The 22,343-nt window shown below is 36.9% G+C and overlaps 1 protein-coding gene across 1 annotated transcript in view; it reads left to right on the forward strand.

The window, feature by feature from the left end:
* The window catches only part of LOC134673182 (hemicentin-1-like), a 246,486-nt gene that overhangs the window by 156,168 nt on the left and 67,975 nt on the right, over nucleotides 1-22,343 (forward strand). The window contains exon 3 of the mRNA XM_063531137.1: nucleotides 18,042-18,174. Within this exon, the coding sequence (XP_063387207.1) occupies nucleotides 18,042-18,174 (133 nt within the window). The remainder of the gene's footprint in view (nucleotides 1-18,041; nucleotides 18,175-22,343) is intronic.

A 22,343-nucleotide genomic window follows, 5' to 3' on the forward strand; every position in this document is an offset into this window, starting at 1 on the left:
TAGGTTTTCCTGTCATCTATAGGTATAGACCTATTTTATGTTTTTTTTTTTAAATTTTAGTCTTAGTAGTTTCGGAGATAAAGGGTCATTTTTTGCCTATTTTCTTGAATAACTTCTAAACTGTTTATTAAAAAATTAAAATATAAAAAATATATTTGAGATCCTTACAATAAGCTCTTTCATTTGATATGTAACATGATATAGTTTGAAAAATTCAATTTTTTCATTTTTTCATTTACCCCCCAAAAGTGGCCCCCATGTTTAAAATTCATTTGTTTACGTTACATGTCCGTATTTCGGTCACAAACTTACATATGTGTACCAAATTTCAACTTGATTGGTCCAGTAGTTCCGGAGAAAATCGGCTGTGACAGACGGACAGACAGACAGACAGACGCACGAGTGATCCTATAAGGGTTCCGTTTTTTCCTTTTGAGGTACGGAACCCTAAAAATCCCAGTATTTAGCGTCGAAATTATATGATAAATTATACATACACGGATATTCGAAGCTTTGGAATGCAAATAACCCCCTACAACTCCGTGATAACACGTTATAGCGATGTAACTAAGCGTAGGGTATGCATCTGAGAGCTCAATTAGCTGAACTGCAGCTTTCAGTAACAACAATGGACTGAACGATCTATAGTTTCACATTGCACGGGATATTAGGTCTTATGTCATGAGAATGACCCACTAAGATGTTACGTTTTGCGTGCTCGACCTGTGTGCGTATTCACAAAGCACGCGTGCGTTTGCTTGCAATGAACTATTATAGTAGACAAACCAAACTGACCGGGATATATCACTATCTCACTTACACTAACTATGATCTCACGAGTGTGAATGAGAAGTTATACGACCCCGGTTGTCAGTATGGTTTGCGTCTACTTGTAGCTGTTACCAAGTCCTGGCTATGGCATTGCGCGACTGGCTTCTACTAAGGACTGTATCGTTTATTATAAATACAAATAAAACCTGGTCTAACTGTTGACGTGTGTATTATTTTGTATTACTATGTTCTTAAGGTATACTCTGGGGGTATTTTTAAGCCATATCTGATATAAGAAGGTTTTACATTTATTTTATTTTAGGGACTTTATGATGATTTTAATACCGTCTAGCAATTGTAATTTGGACAAGCCTATCGAGCTTAATTTGAGACTATTTCACCGATTCCTTGGTACGATTTAAAGAAACAAAAGGTTAATATGCTGCCAAAATATGCCATCTAAGTGTCCTTTTCATGATTGCTCAATTGAACATCCACAGAATAAATGTGGTGATTTTTTATCTTTACATGAAAACGACTTTTTATGCAACATTTTGGATGCCCGTCAATTTCTGACGCCAGCGAAATGAGGGAAACAGCTAAAAGAATCTACCGAAATCCAAAGCCTAACGGACATTCATGGCGTTGAACCATGGCTAGAACAGGTCGATAGAAACGCTCCATGATGGTTATATTGTATACCAAAGTCGGGGTTGTCGTAAGTAACATGCCATATTCTCTAAAAGGCCACCAAGCACAGATCCAAAACTTTTTTTCCAACTAAAAGAAATGATTAGACTATGCCCAGATGTTTCGCTTTACGAATCATATGTAATTGCTGTTTACATAGTACGATTTTTTTTGTGTAATATCTCGTCTTGTTCGCAAACCGTAAATTTTCTTGTAGTATTTGTCCAAAATCGTTGTAGTTACTCGGGAGGATTGGGTAAATATTGTCCAAACCATATGCTTTACGTGATCTCCCAGGACGAAATGTTACTTATTATTAAAGCACTAATTAAACTATATGTGTAATTTTTTAATAAAAATATAATACCAGAAAAAACGGCTAAGTAAAGTTGTATTTATAATAAACGATACAGTCCTTAAGGCGATAACCATAGGTGGGAACGAAATGTCCGATCGCTGTGTCTCGCTCTAACGCCTTAGCCGAAGCCAGTCGCGCAATGTCGTGATCAACGCGTTCTTGTGGATTCCAAACTGTGAAAATTTATTGAATTCCGAGATCTTTTTTTTTATTATTATGAATGGGCTTACTCATGGCCACAGACTAGCCGAGGCGTAGACGTGGCCTACGATGGATAGATGGATGGATGGATGGATGGATGGATGGTAGATCTTCTCAATTTGTTTGAAAACTTTAAGCACACCTACATCACACATATAATCACACCTAAGACAGGTTACCTACTAGTAAAGCTGTCTGCATTGCGTATTCGAGTAATACCAGTATCACCTACAAAGCAATAAGCACCACAGAACTGACCGAGGGTATTGTGTTACAAACGTATCGTATGCCGCACTGGGTTGGTCAATAATAATACGAGTAGATAGATATTGTTATCTTCTACGTAATAAACAAAGTTAAATAAATATATAAATAACTGTTTTGTAATAACAATTATATAATAAATGCAATAACAAATTTATTGTATTTATTAATACTGAACAAAATAAAGTGTCTTTCTATAGACCTTGCTAACTATGTAAACAAACCGCCATATTGAAATTGTCAAAAATTATGAATTTACTAGTGACTTTTGTTTACATAGTTAGCAAGTTCCATAGAATGACACTTTAGGTATATTTAGAATAAGAGTCACAGGACCAATATTAACATTGCGAAAAAAAATTGGCTGTTTCATTTTGAAGTCATCAAATCCACTAGAGTTATAAGCACACATAGACTGCGGTGACTGCTTAAACATCAGGCGGTCCGCACGCATGTTTGCACCGTTGTGGTAAAAAAATTACGATATTATCTATAAAACAGCTTCATTATTTTTAGGGTTCCGTACCCAAAGGGTAAAACGGGACTCTATTACTAAGACTGCTGTCCGTCCGTCCGTCTGTCACCAGGCTCTATCTCACGAACCGTGATAGATAGACAGTTGAAATTTTCACAGATGATGTATTTCTGTTGACGCTATAACAACAAATACTAAAAACGGAATAAAATAAAGATTTAAGTGGGGCTCCCATACAACAAACGTGATTTTTGACCGAAGTTAAGCAACGTCGGGCGGGGTCAGTACTTGGATGGGTGACCGTTTTTTTTTGCCTTTTTTGCATTATGATACGGAACCCTTCGTGCGCAAGTCCGACTCGCACTTGCCTGGTTTTTTCGCAATGTGGGAGTTACACTGAGAGAAAAATCATTAGTAAACTAAACCAGGAATTAAAAAAAACAGTTATGTACTGCGGGAAAAAATGAAATTTAGTAATAATTATAGACGTTTCACTATTTCTGTAAAGTTTATTTATTTCTACAAACAGCTCAGTAATCCTAAATCTAATTTCAACAAACAGATAATAGAAATTGCAAGAACTAATAGAAATTGCATAAGTCAATTTCTTCCTATTAGTTGACTCTCCTTGTCCCCGGTTTATTTTTGTAATTCTAAGTGTGTTTTTGTTATCCTTTTCTCTCAGTGTAGAGCCATACATGCATACATATAATGACGCTTATTTCCCGAAGGGGTAGGCAGAAACCACGGATTTCCACTTGCTACGATCCTGACATACCTCTTTCGCTTCCTTCACTTTCATTAGAGCCAATGGTACGAGTAAAAGTTTTTAAGTAGGAATTACCTACTTAATTACGTCACAGTATATGTATGACTGAAAGTACCTACCTTAATACATGACATGATTTATTATCCGTCAATTAATTTCGCTTCGCATTTCCGGGATCCGTAACTTGACTATAATTGGTACTTATCTGGATAATTGGATTTAATTGATTAGATTTGTAATACTATCGGTAAATTAGGCCATGGATTCTATAATAAGAATGATTAGGATAATGGTATTATGATTTCTCCAAATCAAAGGCTGGTAACATTCAATAAATAAATCTTATGGAAAAGTCTTATAGTCGCACCAAACAAAGTCTGCAGCGGATTTGATAGCCCACGCAGTGTATAGGTAAACCAGAACTTTGGGAGTATTGTCAAGAGGGCGCTCGTTTTGAATTTTATATAGCAACAATTTGTATAGTGGGAACAATGGAAATTGGCAGATGATTTTTGTTTTATTCCGACAACTTTAATAAGTGCGAAGTTTGATAAGTGCGAAGTTTGATGTTTGGATATTTCTTCGGTTTTTACGCTTAAATGGCTGACTTGATTTAGATAAAATGAATAGCGTCAAGTCAATAAGTAACGCAAGAGTTATAAGTAAGAATTTATATAGATAATTTTACAAATTAAATTATTTAACGTACCAAATATGTTCTAAATCAAATTATTACAAGACATCAACCAAATCGTGACGACCTGACTATAGTGACATTTGTCCATAAGTTTGAAACTTACCCGTCAATTCAGATGCTAATTTCGTTATGTTTTCTAATGGAAGAAATTCCTCTCCCGCACGTTTTTTTTTCCAATAAATAACTATATACACTATTTACAACTTTTTTCTCTGTAAAATCTAAAACTTTCGGCATAATTATTGCAGTCTAATAATAATTCACACGAAACTAGACAAAGCAATGTTTACATTGTCAATATTGACAACTATCATAGAGGGTGGATGTTGTCTATTATTAAAATTGTTGCCATTGCTAGAAATTAGTACCAACAAATTTCCGTAACATGGCGCACCCTCAATAGATCCTGGTTCACCTATAAGTATTAAGTAAACGTCATAATTTCATAGAAGTTTGACGTTTAAAATGACACTTGCACTGCGTGGGCTATCAAAATCGCTGCAGACTTTTTACGGTCTGACTATACACAATTCGACTTAGATCCATAGCAAGCTCAATAAGGCGAATATATTCGAATAAATAAATCTAAATATAAGTTATTTTCAAAAGTCGCCGAACAAATGTTGATCTGTTTGAGAAGTACAAAGAACTATTTGAATCAACCTAACAAAGATAGCTTTGGCCTTAGGAACTTGTTCTACACGTACTTGTTGTAAAACAACACACTATTCTCGTATTCTCAACTATTCCGTTTCTGTATTGTATAACAATACAGAAACGCAACTATTTCGTCATCGGACTAAACTCCATTCGAAGATATTTAGACCATTGTATTCACTATACATTCCCAATACCTATTGTATCTAACGTGGAACTATCAAGTCGTTTAGGAGGAAAGTGGATGAGCGCTTACCCACACAAACTTAGTTCCCATTTTCCTCTCTGTATTTTTACACAGTTGTATGTATTTACACTGAGAGAAAAGTACAACAAAAACACACTTAGAATTACAAAAATAAACTTAATCCGGGGACAAGGAGAGTTAACTAATAGGAACAAATTGACATTTGCAATTTCTATTAGTTCTTGCAATTTCTATTATCTGTTTGTTGAAATTATATTTGGGATTACTGTTTGTAGAAATAAATAAACTTTACAGAAATAGTGAAACGTCCATAATTATTACTAAAACTTCATTTTTTCCCCTAGTACAGAACCGTTTTTTAATTCCTGGTGATGATTTTTATCTCAGTGTATGTTTACACAATTATTATTAGTCATAGTTGTGTCTGTTCGTTAGAGTTTTTTGAGAATGATTATTAGAGGTAAGAGGTAAATAATAATATTGTAATTATTGACCTCCCGATAGTCCCTCTATGCCCATATAAGTCCCACTGGGAACAGGACTCATCTCATATGCGAGAGGGCTTGAACTATAGTTCCCACGCTGACCCAAACCGGAATGCGATTTCACATACATCTTTGAATTTCTTCTTCTAAATATTAACCAATTTCGAAAACAATAGGAAATTTGTAACTCTTATAATAATTAAAACTACGGAATACCAGCGTCGAGATACCTGAAAGGTAACTTGACATCAAGCTGAGGGGACACCTTATCAGTGACGTTTATGTATTATACTAATAAAAGTGTTGTATTAGTTTTAAGCAATACTGTAAGTGTCCTGAATAAATTTATTTTCATCTTCTTCTTCTTTTTTAAGAAATAAAAATAAAATAAAAAATACAATCAAAAAGCATAGCTGTAATTAATATTAATCAAATTGTGTACAAACAATACATTCAGACCAAGGAAATTCTGTAGCGGATTTGTTAGTCCATATGACGTGTAAATATAACACTTACACTACCGGCCCGATTTGGATTTTGAAATAGACATCTATTAGATATCTTTTAGACATCACCAAGATACGATAACGATATGTTTAAGATCTAACCTGTCAAATTTGACATTTGCGCGATTCTGAAGATACTCTTGAACGATTTCCTCAGAATATGACTCACATCTAATTCTAAGATTCACATCTAATAGATATATTACGCTATCTAACGTAAAAGTGACATTGGTTGCCCGAATTGCGCTGCAAAAGAGAACTAGTTGATATCTAAACTATATCGTATCTAGCATGGATCTAGTACGTGTCGTCTCTTGTGAATATCTTGAAGCTCGAATACGGCAGTACGTGGGCTAACAAATCCGCTCCAGACTTTTTTAGGTCCGACTCTACCTTTAATTTGAATATCAAGAGTGGAATATAAGGACTACGATAGTATGGAGACCGCGTCCACTTTCCTTTCCAATAGCTATTGTGTATATCCCGTCGTTTAACAATGGAGTCGTAGGAGCATCAGGCCGCAGTAAAACTATGCAACAATAGGATTAAAACCTATTAGTGCTAACGGAAATTCGTGTCGGGAGCATTGGGGGCAGCGGTGGTGTCGCAGATCACTTACTAAAGGATGACTCACGTTAGACCGAGATTCCGGAGCTTACTTTTTTATGACATGACAGGATGAAGCTTTCAATAGACAACGATGCGCCGGAAGCTCCGGCTCGGACACGGTCCGGTCTAACGTGAGTCATCCTTAATCCGGGCAATAGAGCATACAATACTCGTACAATACAAATTGATACTCTGTATTAGTACAGTCGCCATCAGATATATCGGAGCGGCTAAGGCGCTCACAAATATCTGAACACGCCTCTATTGTCAGGGCGTTAGAGTGCGTGTTCAGATATTGTGAACATCTTGGCCGCTCCTATATATCTGATGGCGACTGTACCTCACTCAGTTTACAAGAAGTGTACTAATCTACCCGTGGGCGAAGTCACTTCTGCAAGGCCTTCTTACAATGTGGCGAATGCATGGGCCTTCCGCCCATGCCCAGCTACGCCACTAGTATTAAGGCCAGTAAACAAGAATTTAGCAACGAATGTGAATTGAGGCCCGAAGCTTAAGGCGAGGGCTTACTTAATACGAGTTTGTAATACCCTGTACTGCCCGAAATAATAATATGCCGAGGTACACATAATTAAATAAATTATAGTATTGTCTTTTTCAAGTACAAAATAACAGCGTCTTTTCCAAGTACGTAATCGCCATGTGTGTTGACCGCAAAATGTTGTATAGGTATTCCTCATAATGCAGTCTTCACTAAATAGTCTACGGTCACTACGGTCAATACACGAATAGAATGGGCGGATAACTGTGTAAGTTAATTTGCTTGACTTTCAGCCCTAGTACATTTCCAGAGTAAATAAAAATTAAACAGAATTTAACTTTCACAAAGCCGCTGCTTACTTTGATAAAACATGTAGGTATATCTTATTTGTTGTATCTAAAACTGATTTTTTTACACCTATTGTATATTTTCATATGTTCATCATAATTACATTTTTCTAAATCTCATGTATTTTTTTTTTATTTTTGCTTCCGAAACATCTCTGGACTGGAATAGGACATTCATATACGGCATAACCATTCTAAACTATGTACATTGTGACGACGATAATAATAATAATAATTATAATGTGTTTATATGTATTTTTATTGTTTTGTAAGTGTTTTTATATTTTACTTTTATATTCATATTATAAAAATACCTAACCTAAGACGATAAATAAATAAAGAATAATAATTAACCCGCGGGGGCAGCTTGTGGCGAGCTGACGGTGAGTGGCGACACCGCGGACCCCTATTCCAGAGGGCCCTGTCATCTGGCCCTCACCTCTGTGCTTGCCTTGATTGGCCGGCCAGAGTGGAGTCGCAAGTGCGGGACCTATGCTCCAGGTTGGAAGTGTAAAATGTCATAACGCCGGCGGCCCTTGAACGGATTACCGGGATCTGGCTACCGCAGACTCACCTCTCGACAACCTCACAGCCGCTCCAAAGTGTTGCCCTGTTGTCGCACTGTGCGTGCGGCCATTGCGGGGCCCACTCAATGAGTTGGCGAGTCACCACCTGTCTTATACAATTTTGAGACTGATTGTCACGGCAGGTGTCCGCTAGTCTCTCCCATAGCCCATTATCCAGTCCATCCAACTTTCAAATCTATAGCCCATGACCTTAGTTCCCATCGCAGCACAAAAGTGCTGCACTGCAATAGTCTTTGCACCTGGCGGGGACCATCTCCGGATGTATCACATTGTGCGTACGGGGATGGTATCCGCCATGTGTATCCCTTGCTTTTAGATTAAAGTGTCTTAAAGGGCCTCTGCGCTGTTGGCTTCGGCCCCACGTACGCCTCCCAAAGGTCCGGGACCCCATGGTCCCGAAATATGGAAAAGACATACAAATAATAATAATAATCTCGTAGCCAGAATTATTCACCAGCAACTTGCCCTCCTATACGGCCTTGTGGACCGTGAAGTGCCGTACTACAAGTACTCACCTGCGCCAGTTCTCGAAATTGGTTGTGCCACGCTCTATTGGGATCGATCTATCATCACTGACAGGACTATTGTAGCCAATAAGCCTGACATCGTGCTGATAGATCGATCGCATCGCCGGGCCGTGCTCGTCGACGTCACCATCCCCCATGATGAGAATCTCGTGAAGGCCGAGAAGGACAAGTCCAGCAAGTACCTAGACTTAGCTCACGAGATAACCGCCATGTGGGATGTTGACTCGACGATCCTTGTTCCTATAGTCGTGTCAGCGAACGGTCTCATAGCGAAGAGTCTCGACCAACACCTAGAGAGACTCTCGCTAGGTGGTTGGATCAAGGGTCAGATGCAGAAGGCGGTAATTTTGGACACGGCGCGTATAGTACGTCGCTTCCTCACTCTGCGGCCCTGACCACCGGCAGCTTGGGCACTGCCCCGCTGCCGGCGGCACCCTAGGTTAGGTTTTTTATAATGTGTTTATAATTTTTTTTTTATTGTTTGTAAGTGTTTTTATATTTTACTTTTATATCCATATTATAATTAACCTAACTTAAGAAGAAAAATAAATAAAGAAGAATAATAATAAAATGCTTAATGCACACTACAAAAGAAATGGTACAAAAGTATGAACAGGTACAAATATGTAGGTAACAACAGGCGGACTTATCGCTAAACAGCGATCTCTTCCAGACAACCTTCAGATAGTGAGAAGGCGAAACAAATTCAAGTTAACGGGGGACGATAATATGTCCCAAGAATGAACGCGAATTTCAGTACTGAAACTATTTCTGAAAACAAATACAATATTTAAGGTGTAGCATAACATTTCTCCTGCACAAAATATGAACTTGATTTTTTTGTTTTGCCGGAAATGTTTCACACGAAATAATCTTTAGGAGCTATTTTCAGAAACATAAAACAATGCATTCATGTTTTATGTTTCTGAAAATACCTCTTAAATAAAGTGCTATGCTCTATTCTTACCCAAATAAACATAGTCCAAACAAACGGAAAGTTCTTTCTAAGTTTGGCACTGACATAAATGCTGGCGTAAACGTAACTTACTATAGTGCCACCAATAAAAGTCTGCAGCGGATTTGATAGCCCACGCAGTATAAGTGTTATGTATACGTCATAATTTCATAGAAGTTTGACGTTTAAAATGACACTTGCACTGCGTGGGTTATCAAATCCGCTGCAGACTTTTATTGGTGCGACTATATTCTTCTCGCTCGTTACTGGCATATTAATGTGAGCAATTTTTTTCGCGATATCTGGCTTAGTCCCAGGCTTAGTAAAAGTTGTAAAGGAACTCAGGAGGATAAAACCAAGTCCCTTTATTTTAATATTTACATATCTTAAATGGCTCCTAGCAACGTATCTGGAGCAATATGGTCAAATTGTTTTTTTTTTCACCTAAAGGATGACTCACGTTAGACCGGGCCATATCCGGGGCGGAGCTTCCGGCGCTTACTTTTCTATGACATGGCAGGCGATCACGTGATGCTTTCCATAAAAAACAATACACTGGGAGCTCCGGCCCGCACACGGCCCAGTCTAACGGGAGTCATCCTTAAATCGCATACCTATACTTAGATAGTCCACAAACCCTATCAAGACTATCGTACCTTGTTAGGATCTCGTGAACAGTTGAAAACAACGCCGGCTTACAATTAATCCAAACCAGACTGAACTCTTGACTTCTCGAAACTGCTCTGTACACGCCGCACTGCAGCCACAGATTACATGCTAACAGCAGATATGGTATGGTTTTTATTTACTTGTCCTATTTTTTCCCAGTCAGATTTCTATAAAATTTGATATACTATATTTCTAAAATAGGCGCAATTTCATCGAAGTCTTATAAAAATTCATGACCAGTGCTTGAACAAGGCAGGCCCTTACATGTTATATCTAGAAAAATCTAGGAAATATAGTTTAACACAAACACAAAGTACTTTCTGAATTACTTCGACACATCTTTACGTAGTTTTAACTACTTAATTACGCCACATTTGAATACCTATATGCCTTACAAATTTAATTATCTATATTTCCGAGTACTCGCACAAATTATAACTTCGTTTTTGTCAACGCAAAACTAACATAGCTAGAAGTGGTGAATCTGTAGCGTTATTTAATCCTTGTCATGGCAGTAAAGTAATAGCAAAGTTATGGACGCAGCCCTTCTATACCGTCTAGCGCGCGCCACGACCGCAGCCAATTCGCGCCGACCCCACTACATTGAATTACGGAGCCATAAACCGTCCAAACTAATTGTTGGTAGAAAATACTTGAAACGCTCTGTTAGTTGCGTTTTGCAGTTACGTCAGTTTTGTTGTTTAGGAAAGTGATTTTGCAGTTTTACAAATTTAATTATCTATATTTCCGAGTACTCGCACAAATTATAACTCCCGTTTTAGTCAACGCAAAACTAACATAGCTAGAAGTGGTGAATCTGTAGCGTTATTTAATCCTTGTCATGGCTGTAAAGTAATAGCAAAGTTATGGACGCAGCCCTTCTATACCGTCTAGCGCGCGCCACGACCGCAGCCAATTCGCGCCGACCCCACTACATTGAATTGCGGAACCATAACCCGTTCAAACTAATTGTTGGTAGAAAATACTTGAAACGCTCTGTTAGTTGCGTTTTGCAGTTACGTCAGTTGTTTAGGAAAGTGATTTTGCAGTTTTAGAAGCTTCATTTTGTCGAGGAATATAAGAGGATAGTGGACAACCGTTTCTCCTAGCGTAGTTGCTTTTTAGAGTTCCGTAGCCAAAGGGTAAAAACGCGACTCTATTACATGTTCGTCCATCTGTCTGTCTGTATGTCTGTCCGTCTGTCTGTATGTCGGTCCGTCTGTCTGTCTGTCAAATATATTAGTGGGGCTTCCATACAACAAACGTGAATTTCTTGAATTATTTTGCGTAATGGTACGGAACCCTTGGTGTGCGTATCCGACTTGCACTTGGCCGGTTTTTTCCTCCCTGGATATTGACATTATGAAAAATATTTTTACACAATACGATGTTTATACATAGCTTCGTATTTCGCGAAATATTACGTATGGGATAATCTTATATAAATCGAACTAGTCCCACACTAAATATAATATGAAGACATCGACTCATGTTACATAAGTAGAATATAAATATATACGACATACATAATATTTTCATCCAGGTATTCATTTTCGTTACAAACTCACAAAAATGTTTTTTCACCTGCCAAAAATTACTACGTTCACGGCAATATTATTCGACAAAATACATTGTCTTCATTAATTATACAGGACAACGCTAATTACAATCAAAATATCAGCGGTAAATTTGTTTAACTTGTTGAGCAAGGTGACGCTATAACTCGAGACGCTCGCAAAATTTATATTTAAAGCAATACAAAAGTTAAACCCTGCAAGCTCGCCGTTCAGACAATAGCGGAATACAGGCGACGACGAGGCGAGACACTTTAGAAAATTTTAGAAAATTCTTGGTAATATTCTCACGAAAACTTGGTAATTTTCGCTCGCGTTTCGGACGTAGAGCATAAATCATTGAACTTGTTTTGTTTATAACGCAAACTTTATCAGCGGTGTTAACAAGCGAGTGTTCTTTAGGCGTCTACAAAGCCATTTAAGGTGAGGGAATGAGTTTCGGAAGCTGAAATAAGATTTAAAGGTGACGCTTCTATACGTTGTTTTGTAGTCAACTTTAATGAATAGATTATTTAATGGGTACGGGCTAGGTGACCATGTATTTTAATTAAATATACGAAATGATTTCTTAATTTTTAAATCACAAATACAAAAACAAATATATTATCATGTTTACATTTTCACTCTTAAGGTTGCTCTTAAGTGACTAATAAGTAAGTAAAAATAGTTTTAGTTTATTCATGTATGTTCTAAATGTAGTAGAAGTTAATTGTTTTGGCGTCTACGTGACAGAGGAGGCGATCTCCGTTCAGGCTCCTATCTAGTCCAACAGATATCGCTTGCCATCCAGCGCGGTAATGCCGCTAGCATCTTTGGCACTTTTGGGCTGGGTGGGGGTCGGAATGGGGCTGATAGTGTAAGATAGTATATTAGTAATATGTTTAGATTTTAAGTTAGGACATTGTATGTAAATTATTTAAGTACATTTTAAGATTGACTGTCAATAATAAATTTATTTAGTAGATTATAACCTTAAAAAAAAATTGTTTTGAATATTTTCACATCTATGATAAAGTGAAATCAACTTTTATTTTACAAAAACACTATTATTTGCGAGTCTGACGGAAAGCTTATCAATATGATTTAAACAATCCGTTTTCTTGTATGCTGAAATCATTTCTTATAAACAAAGAAACTTATAATAATTATTTCAGCTGCCTCACGCACGCTAAGTTCATAAAATATGGTGTGCGGTGACAAAAAAGGCCTAAGAATTATAAAAAAAAGCATTTTAACGGTACACAAACACGAAATTCGCGGAGAAATTCGTCATACGTCTTTGAAACATTATAGTTCGTTTCTTTAGCATTAGAGAAAAGGTAAACGATCTTGACGTGTCTTTTTATTGCAAAACACTTTTGAAAAATAAGTCACGGCTAATATATAACAATTATGAATCATACTTATACGATTATTTACATTATTTTGCTTTTATAAGTATTAGTTGCGTTTTTCATTTAAAAGTCGCGTCAAGATCGCGTAGGTAGTCTTTTTCTAATGCTAATAATGAATATTAAAAAAACTTTTACAGAAAATCACAACTAAATCGGCAATTCGCTTTAGAAATAAGTGGGAAAGTTATATTAGGACTTAACCAAACTTTCGCAGTTAACGCAGCATTATATACCATCTCCTTTCCTTTGAGTTATGTAACCACCTAATTTTAAAGCGTTTTTAAATACCTATAGGTACATGAAAGTGATAGAGAACCATGGAGAGAAGGGTCGTTGACATCTTATCCTTTTCTAAAAATGCGACACAAAAGATCATTGAATTATAAAATATCCATTTAAATCAGAGTAAAATAAGAAAATGCGAATTTTTCACGCCTAAAACCATCGAAAAAACAAAAGACAAATGAACAAAGGCGGTGTGCCTTTGACGAATTAATGTTTAAGCAATATTAATTTGTTGGCGAGGTCATTTATTTTGAGTAAGTGTTTAATAATACCTCCATTTACTCAAAACGCCTATTTCTGTAACACCAATAAAGATTAATGAAGTGAATTTTCTATTTAAGATTGTCGTCTTCTTTCAAAAAGCTTTTTATTTTATTTCATAAGGTATTTTTATTTCGATCCCTCGAACCATCTTGTAATAAGATTAAATTTCTATCTAGTTTTACCTATTTACATAAGCTATAACGTTTTAAGTGGTGTATTTATTTATTTAATGTTATTATGTACGTGTAAGTAAATCAACTATATTTCAAATAGATTATTTTTCTGCGTAGTTTTATGCATGTTAACATTTTAACTAACTTTAAAATTAAGAACAAAATTATACTTTTAAGCCCTTAACTTTGGGTATATCCACGTGAGGAACATGTATAATCAGCATCAAAATTATCTGATCACGCGTCAAAAGTATTTACGATTCTTCAACAGCCTAAAAAAAGATATGGTTTACTAACGAATGGGCCAAAATCGTTTCCCAAAGTATCACATCCCAAACTATGTTTCCCAAATTATCATTTCCCAAAAAAATGTTTGGCAAAACAACTTATCGCAAATTTTCAGTTAGCAATAGTCTTTTTTGGCAAGTTATTGTTTAGCAAATAATTACTTGGACAAGTTTCATTTTACCAAATATTATTTAGTCAAATGTATCATTAAGCATAACTTACATGTCCCAAAATATTGCATGGCATACAATTTACATACCAATAAAGTGGAGGCTGCAGAATTTTATTTGTCTAGTATTTAACTGATCATTACATATACATAGTAAAATGTAACGTCAAAAAAAAACATTCTTACTGCCAAAAATATGTAGTAAATGATCACTAAAATTAAAACTCCATTTTAATGTAAAATGACAACCAAATTTGTTACATCTTGCTATTCTATTAAAGCAAATAACACCAAAGTAATCATTGTAACCCAAAAATAGTAAATAACCACCAATATTCAAACCACATTTTAGTTTAAAATGTCATGCAAATTTTTTACATCTCGTTATTCTATTAAATTAATTAATCCACTTCGATGACCTTTTGTTTAGTACATAGAATTTCGTTTCTGTAAGGACCGCAGTTCTAACCTAACCTAACCCACTTTTCTAATAGCATTTCGATTCTGTGAGGGTCACAGTTCTAACCTAACCTAACCCACTTTTCTGATAGCAGTTCCGTTTTGTGAGATTCGCAGTTCAAACCTAACCCAACCCACCCAAATTACGTAGAATTTAACGTACCGATATTAACATAACAAAAAGTACATATTTAAATAGAGATGCCTATTTGTCAAATTTGCAAAGTGACAATTTTGACCAAACATCTTTTTGGAATATAATATTAGACAATAAAAAACGTTTGCTAAATAAGTTTTTGTCCTAATAACATTTGACAAAGTAAAATCATGCCAAATGATAATTTGACCAAATAAATTATATGCAAAGTGTAACTTTGCTAAAGGTTCCTTTGGGAAATGAAACTATTGCGATAAGTTTGTTGGGAAGTGAAATTTGGCGAAATGTATTTGGCCGAAACGAAAGTACACCAAAAGATATAGTATATTCAATTACACAAACGGGTCTACCGCGATATAATTTCATTGTTTTTACCTTTAATTCCGACGTTCTTTCCGTCTCCGTTCTTTCCGTGACCACAGCTGGTGCAACTCAGCTGAAACGTCGGAATTAAAGGTAAAAACAATGAAATTATATCGCGGTAGACCCGTTTGTGTAATTGAATATGTGTACAAAACGTGAGAGTTTAAAGTGTTATAAAAGATATAGTATGTAACAAAAAATTGACTGTAAAAGATATTTTCAAATGCAAGCTTTAGAGAGAGGCTGGGCGATTCTTTTGGCACGTTGTTTCATCCGCTACTCAATAGTAGCATCAATATGCCTGTACCTAATTGCCGTATGACCCAGATAAATCTTAGAATTCAACACAGACTAGCAGAGTTGCTAATAGCTTGATTCAAACGTAACGCAGCAAACTGAGCAATCTTAAAAGAGCTCGCTAAACCAAAACCAAAAGATACTATCTGCACATAACTGGTAATACGTTACTACTTTTTTGTTTTATTTGAGATCGTACGTTTCTCCCACATCGCTCGCAGGAGCTTTCTATCTCTGAAACAGTTGGGAAACAAGAAATTTAATAGCCACACTATCAGCGAGTGCGATCACGAAACGAAACAACTAGCCGGCGTGAAGCGTTCTGTTTCAACAATTTGAAATAGTTTTCATCTAATTTTTATACAACTTTAGGTCATGTTATCACTTTTTTTAGCCTGCTTGAGTGTCCCACTGCTGCTCGGCAAAGACCTCTCCTTGAAGATGGCGAGACGACTTTGACACCTTGATTTACAACTGGCCGGAGGAAGCACAAAAGCATCAATTATGGTGAACCATAATTCCCGATTTTGTGCTTCCTCCGGCCAGTTGTATATGTGCTCGTGGGCCTACCCAATATCATCACTTTCAACCGAAAAATGTGTGAGAGACAAAGTGACTACGCTGGTTCGGCCACGTGATGAGATTCTCATGAGGTGGTCATCTCTTCTCATCATTCTCATCATGAGAAGAGATAACCACCACATGACTTAGAGAGCCCTAAATGATATTTCCGCAAGTAGAAAAGATAAACTCCTTCTGCTATAATAGAGTAGATAGAGAGAGGTATTCCTTTATAATTAATTGACAATTACCCAAAACATATAAGTTATGGGATACAAACATACTTAAAATTAATTAGAATAAGCTTATAATTTAATTTATTTCACATACCTATTAATCACTAAATACGCTTATAACTTATAAGCTTATTTATTTATTTAAAAAAACTGTAAAAACGATACTAATTTAACATTTATAAGCACATTTGGACCTTGCTACCTACGTTTAATTCATAGTTTGGTAGTTATTTTACAATAAACAAAGTTATTAATACACGAAATCATTCCCGCACCAAAAACCCCGATGTACGAGTATGCTTATAATAAAGCTTATAATTAAATTTATTTAGCATTAATAACTAAAAACTATTATTCAAATTACGCTACATATTCATTCATAATCATTCATTGTTGCAAACCATTGTTATTACAGATGTTTCATAAATACATTCGGCTCAATTCGGGAAATGAATTAGATCTCTACTAGACCTCAACAAGTTACGATATGGATAATTTAAAGATATTTGTAAGATAGATATGTCAAATTTGACGTTTCCGCGATTCTGGAGGTCCTCTTGAACGATTTCGACAAGTTATGACTTAGATATCCAAGTCACATCTAGTCGATCTCTAATGTAAATCTAGTTGATCTCTATATCGTCTCTAGATCTTGTGATTATCTCGTTTCCCGAATACGTGTGATTATCTTTAAAAACAAGTAATACGTTTTTTCAGAATTGTATGGAATAAAACCAGTAGCCCTGACTTCGTCGCCAAATTAATCTTAATTGTACCTTGATTGCTTCTTTATAGCACTTTGGTTGAAGCACTTCCCTCATCGGAATATTTTTTTTTATCCGATGGACAAATTATTTCTAGCAACTACCTATAGACAAAAGGAACAGATAGATTAAAAAAAACCGTTTTTGAATGTCCTCACATTAGAGAGGACTTATTTCTAATTGAAACTGTCTTTAATTTTTTTCACTTATACCTATTTACCACCGTGATGACCTCTTATTTATTTTTTGCGAGCTTTTAGAAAGGTTAAGCCCTTAGGGGCTATTCATAAATTACGTCATTTCAATTTGGGGGGGAGTCTGGGCATCGGATGACGGTAGCATGAAGTAGGAGGAAATGGGGTCATTTGAAGCATGATTTTTGGATGATTATAGGGGGGGGGGGGGTCAAAAATCGTCAAAAATCCATGACATAATTTATGGACAGCCCCTTATTCATAAAACTTTACGGGCCTGATTTAGTATAATTATGTTTATTCCTTTTTTTACAAATACACATAATTCAAAGTGACAGATAAAGACAACGGTTATTTGATTATTACTTATGAAATTACGACAGATATTCTGATTAATCCAGTAACTTTGTCGAATTATGTGATGGGGCTCTTTTGCGTTTGACACTGACATATCTAATCCACATCGTTTCTAGATCTATTAATTGACGTATCTTAAAGTTTGAATCGGCAGACATTACTCAAAGTGATAGTCAAAGTCTATAGTCAAAGACATACAAATAAATAAAGTATTTATTTTATATTGTTCCAGTATCCACGGTGGATGTGGACGCGGTATTGGGCCGTACGGCGTCACTACCGTGCGACGTTTCGCCGGACGCCGGAGAAGACCGAGTGTACATGGTGCTCTGGTTCAGAAAGGCTGGCGGGAAGCCTATATACAGGTACTTCATTTGGTGTCTATTTAGTCTTATTTGCGTCTTTAGCAGGCGTGGCTCACTCCGCGATTTCGTCGCTTTGCTACAGGTAGCTAAAAGTGCATCCGTTCCACCCCAATTTTGGGGAAAACCATAAGCCGCGCGTGGCGCTGTCGCCACCTAGCGGCCATATCTGTGCTGATCGTAACAGACGCGTTTTGTTAGACAGTGAGTCTTCTGTACCGAGTACTATTATTTATTCTGTGTCTTTAGTTAAAGTTGCATCTTAGTTTTTGTAAAGGATAACTATGATCTCTAGTAAAACATCCGTACATATATTTGAACGATACGAAAGACAACAATGAAATAGGTAGATATAGGAATAACGAATAGGGTAGAGATCCCTTATAGGGATAAGTTCGCCTTTGTACTTCCATTACTGTAATTTATTTTTGTAAGCCTGTGTTGTGTACAATAAAGTGATTACTACTACTACTACTACTACTACGAAGTGTAATAAAGTTGGTCAGAAAGATTATGCTTGAAATTGATAATTATTTCAATTTTTTTATTTTTTTTTTATTTAGTAAATTACATTGGTGAAAATTTAAATGTATCCTTGATCTCGAAATTTAATAAAGTTTTGCTAAAGTCAGTACACAGTATTCTTTCAGTTTAATCGAAAATCTTTTGACACGTGAATGATGTTGATGATTTCCTCCCAGACGTATCCGTTAACGGCGACACCTGGACAAATCAAGTAGAGTTAGACCAAGAACAATCTGCAGCGATTTTGACAGCCCACGCAGTGCAAGCGTTATTTTAAACATCAAACTTCTATCACATATAAAAAACACTTGCACTGCGTGGGCTATCATAATCGCTGCAGACTTTTCTTGGTCTAACTCTATTATGTATGATAAGTGAATACACACGAAGCAAGATTCGAACTCTCAAAATCTTCACTCAATTTGAGATCGATGAGCTCCGCAGCGTAATAAAAGCAAAAACCAATGGACTCATCGAATCAGCCTTTCGTAACATAAATAATCCCGTTAAAACTATTCCCTCTTCCAGAGTAAATCCAGTTGCCGTAACGAAGCGCTAGTGAGCGTAAATTGTTAGATAAGAAGGCAATTATCCTGTAAATACGTCATGAAAGCGTATTTAAATATCGTTAAGTCGGGCCTAATGAACCGTTCGCCTTACATGGATGACGGGACGAACGGGAGCTAGGTAGGTCTAGGGATGTGCCGTACCGAGGGAAATATTCTCTAGAAATTTTGCACGAATATTTCTTTAATAAATCATACTTATACAGGTACCTACGTAAGGGAATCCGTTCGTTTATATAATTAAATATGTGTACGAAACGCGAGAGTTTAAAAGTGTTATACATACAAATTAGTGCTGCACCCTGGCGGCAGAACATTGCAGTAATACTCTCTATTTGAGATCGATGAGCTCCGCAGCGTAAGAAAAGCAAAAACCAACGGACTCATCGAATCAGACTTTCGTAACATAAATAATCCCGTTAAAACTATTCCCTCTTCCAGAGTAAATCCAGTTGCCGTAACGAAGCGCTAGTGAGCGTAAATTGTTAGATAAGAAGGCAATTATCCTGTAAATACGTCATGAAAGCGTATTTAAATATCGTTAAGTCGGGCCTAATGAACCGTTCGCCTTACACGGATGACGGGACGAACGGGAGCTAAGTAGGTCTAGGGATGTGCTGTACCGAGGGAATTATTCTCGAGAGATTTTGCAGGAATATTTCTTATAAAATATCACACGGATAACGGGACGAACGGGAGTTAGGTCGGTCAAAATTTCTAGAGAATAATTCCCTCGGTACAGCACATAGGGATGTGCTGTACCGAGGGAATTATTCTCTAGAAATTGCGCAGGAATATTTCTTAAAAATGTTCATACTTACGTAAGGGAATTCGTTCGTTTGTGTGATCTTCTTCCTCGCGTTATCCCGGCATTTTGCCACGGCTCATGGGAGCCTGGGGTCCGCTTGACAACTAATCCCATGATTTGACGTAGGCACTTATAATTTTTACGAAAGCGGCTGCCATCTGACCTTCCAACCTTTTAGCCCCAGCGAATTTGCTATAAAGCTTACGTTTGTGTTTTTTACACGACTTTTGAAAACAGAAAAATAGATTTTTAGTATTGACTGTACTTGGCCATTACTTATATGTACTTCATGAAATCTAATGCCAAGCATTATATTCACTTTTTTCAATCTTACCCAAGTCCGTAAGGGCTCATTTAGACGATGCGAGAACTTGCATGCGAGTTTTATTACATTTTTTCGGTTCGGTTTTGATCGGTCGGTTGAAATGGACGTAACCAACAGTCCGCAATGTAACTAAAATCGCATGCGAGTTCGCGCGCCGTCTAAATCCTAATGATTTCGTGGAAATGGCTGATTGAATAATGAGTAGGTGAGTACTCAAATAAAACCACAATCTTGAAGTAAATTCCCGGGAACTTGATCATGCCAACACGACATCACTAGACAGGACCTTGCCTCGCCTACCTCCCTCCCTTACTAACACACTACTTCATATGAGATAGAAGATACCGTGACACGTTTGATTCCTTAAGTTAAATCGCTTCACGGGATCCAATTAACATTTAGAAACACCTACAACGAAACACACTTAAGAACTTGTCACGAACTCGTTAGTCGAAGACTGTACAGAAATAATAAATATTTATACGATTGTATACCTTCTTCCATTGACATAAGCAAGTACAAATTTGTGTTTTAAAGTCTTGGCGTGATTATTTTTAATTGGGCCGAACTTAATGTTAACAAATTGTGTAGAGGGCGTTCGTAGAATAAATGGAAGACCAATGTCAATTAACTTCTTCGTAAGACTTTTTACCAAAGACATTTTTAGTTTTCCGTACCCAAAGGGTAAACCGGGACCCTATTACTAAGACTTCGCTGTCCGTCCGTCCGTCCGTCCGTCCGTCCGTCTGTCACCAGGCTGTATCTCACGAACCGTGATAGCTAGACAGTTGAAATTTTCACAGATGATGTATTTCTGTTGCCGCTATAATAACAAATATGTACTAAAAACAGAATAAAATAAAGATTTAAATGGGGCTCCCATACAACAAACGTGATTTTTGACCAAAGTTAAGCAACGTCGGGAGTGGTCAGTACTTGGATGGGTGACCGTTTTTTTTTTGCTTTTTTTTTTGCATTATGGTACGGAACCCAACCCTTCGTGCGCGAGTCCGACTCGCACTTGCCCGGTTTTTATAGAAAAATAAAGGTAAGTACGCGGAACGTAGGTACTTACTTAACGGTCATTTTGTAACATCATCATATCAGCCCTTTATCGCCCACTGCTGAGCATAGGCCTCTCTTCTAGTACGCCACTTGTCCCGGTCCTGAGCTAATCTCATCCAGCAGTGACCCGCAATTTTCCGGATGTCGTCCACCCAACGAATTTTGTAACATACAGGCTTTTAATCGAAGCAAATATAAATAATCAGTAACTTACTCTCGAGACTCCTATCTGTATAAAGTTATTTTCATTCTTTAACCTTTTCGACGCCGTGTCAAAAACAAAAGCTGTCACTTGGACGCCACGTCACCGAAGTGTCAAAACTGAAATTGAACTTTATGCATATGCACGTAGGTCTATGTTGCTCTGTGGTCTGTGACCGATTAATCGGTCTCTGGCGTCGAACCTGCGGTGCGGATATATCGGTCATTGGCGTCCAAAATATTAATAACTTTAGGCACTTACCCTGCAGACCTTTTTATACCAAACAAGCTTTTACTCAGTCTTTCAAAATAAAACAGTCGAACGGCTTACGAAACAGAGTATCGAAATAAGCCCAGAAATAAACAAATCGCTAAACCGTAACGAGTCTAAACTGGGGATAATCCACTTAGACTGCGAAGTATTGTTTAATGAACGTCGAGTCAATGCCAATATCCTTCTGCGATTTACAAAGACTTTGTGCCTTCATTCCATCAAAGGAATCCCTTCATATGTTGAAACAAACCTTCCTGAAATATAATTATTGTTTTTACGGAAGGGTGTACTAATCTGCTTATGGATAAGTGGGGTCTCAGTTCAAGTAGGCACACGTGACTGGAGTTTCCAGGGTAATGTAGAGGGCATCCTATTGGGGAGCGCAGTTTCGATCAACAACTATGTATG

This window comes from Cydia fagiglandana, chromosome 18 (genome assembly GCF_963556715.1).
Source record: "Cydia fagiglandana chromosome 18, ilCydFagi1.1, whole genome shotgun sequence".
Lineage (NCBI taxonomy): Eukaryota > Metazoa > Arthropoda > Insecta > Lepidoptera > Tortricidae > Cydia > Cydia fagiglandana.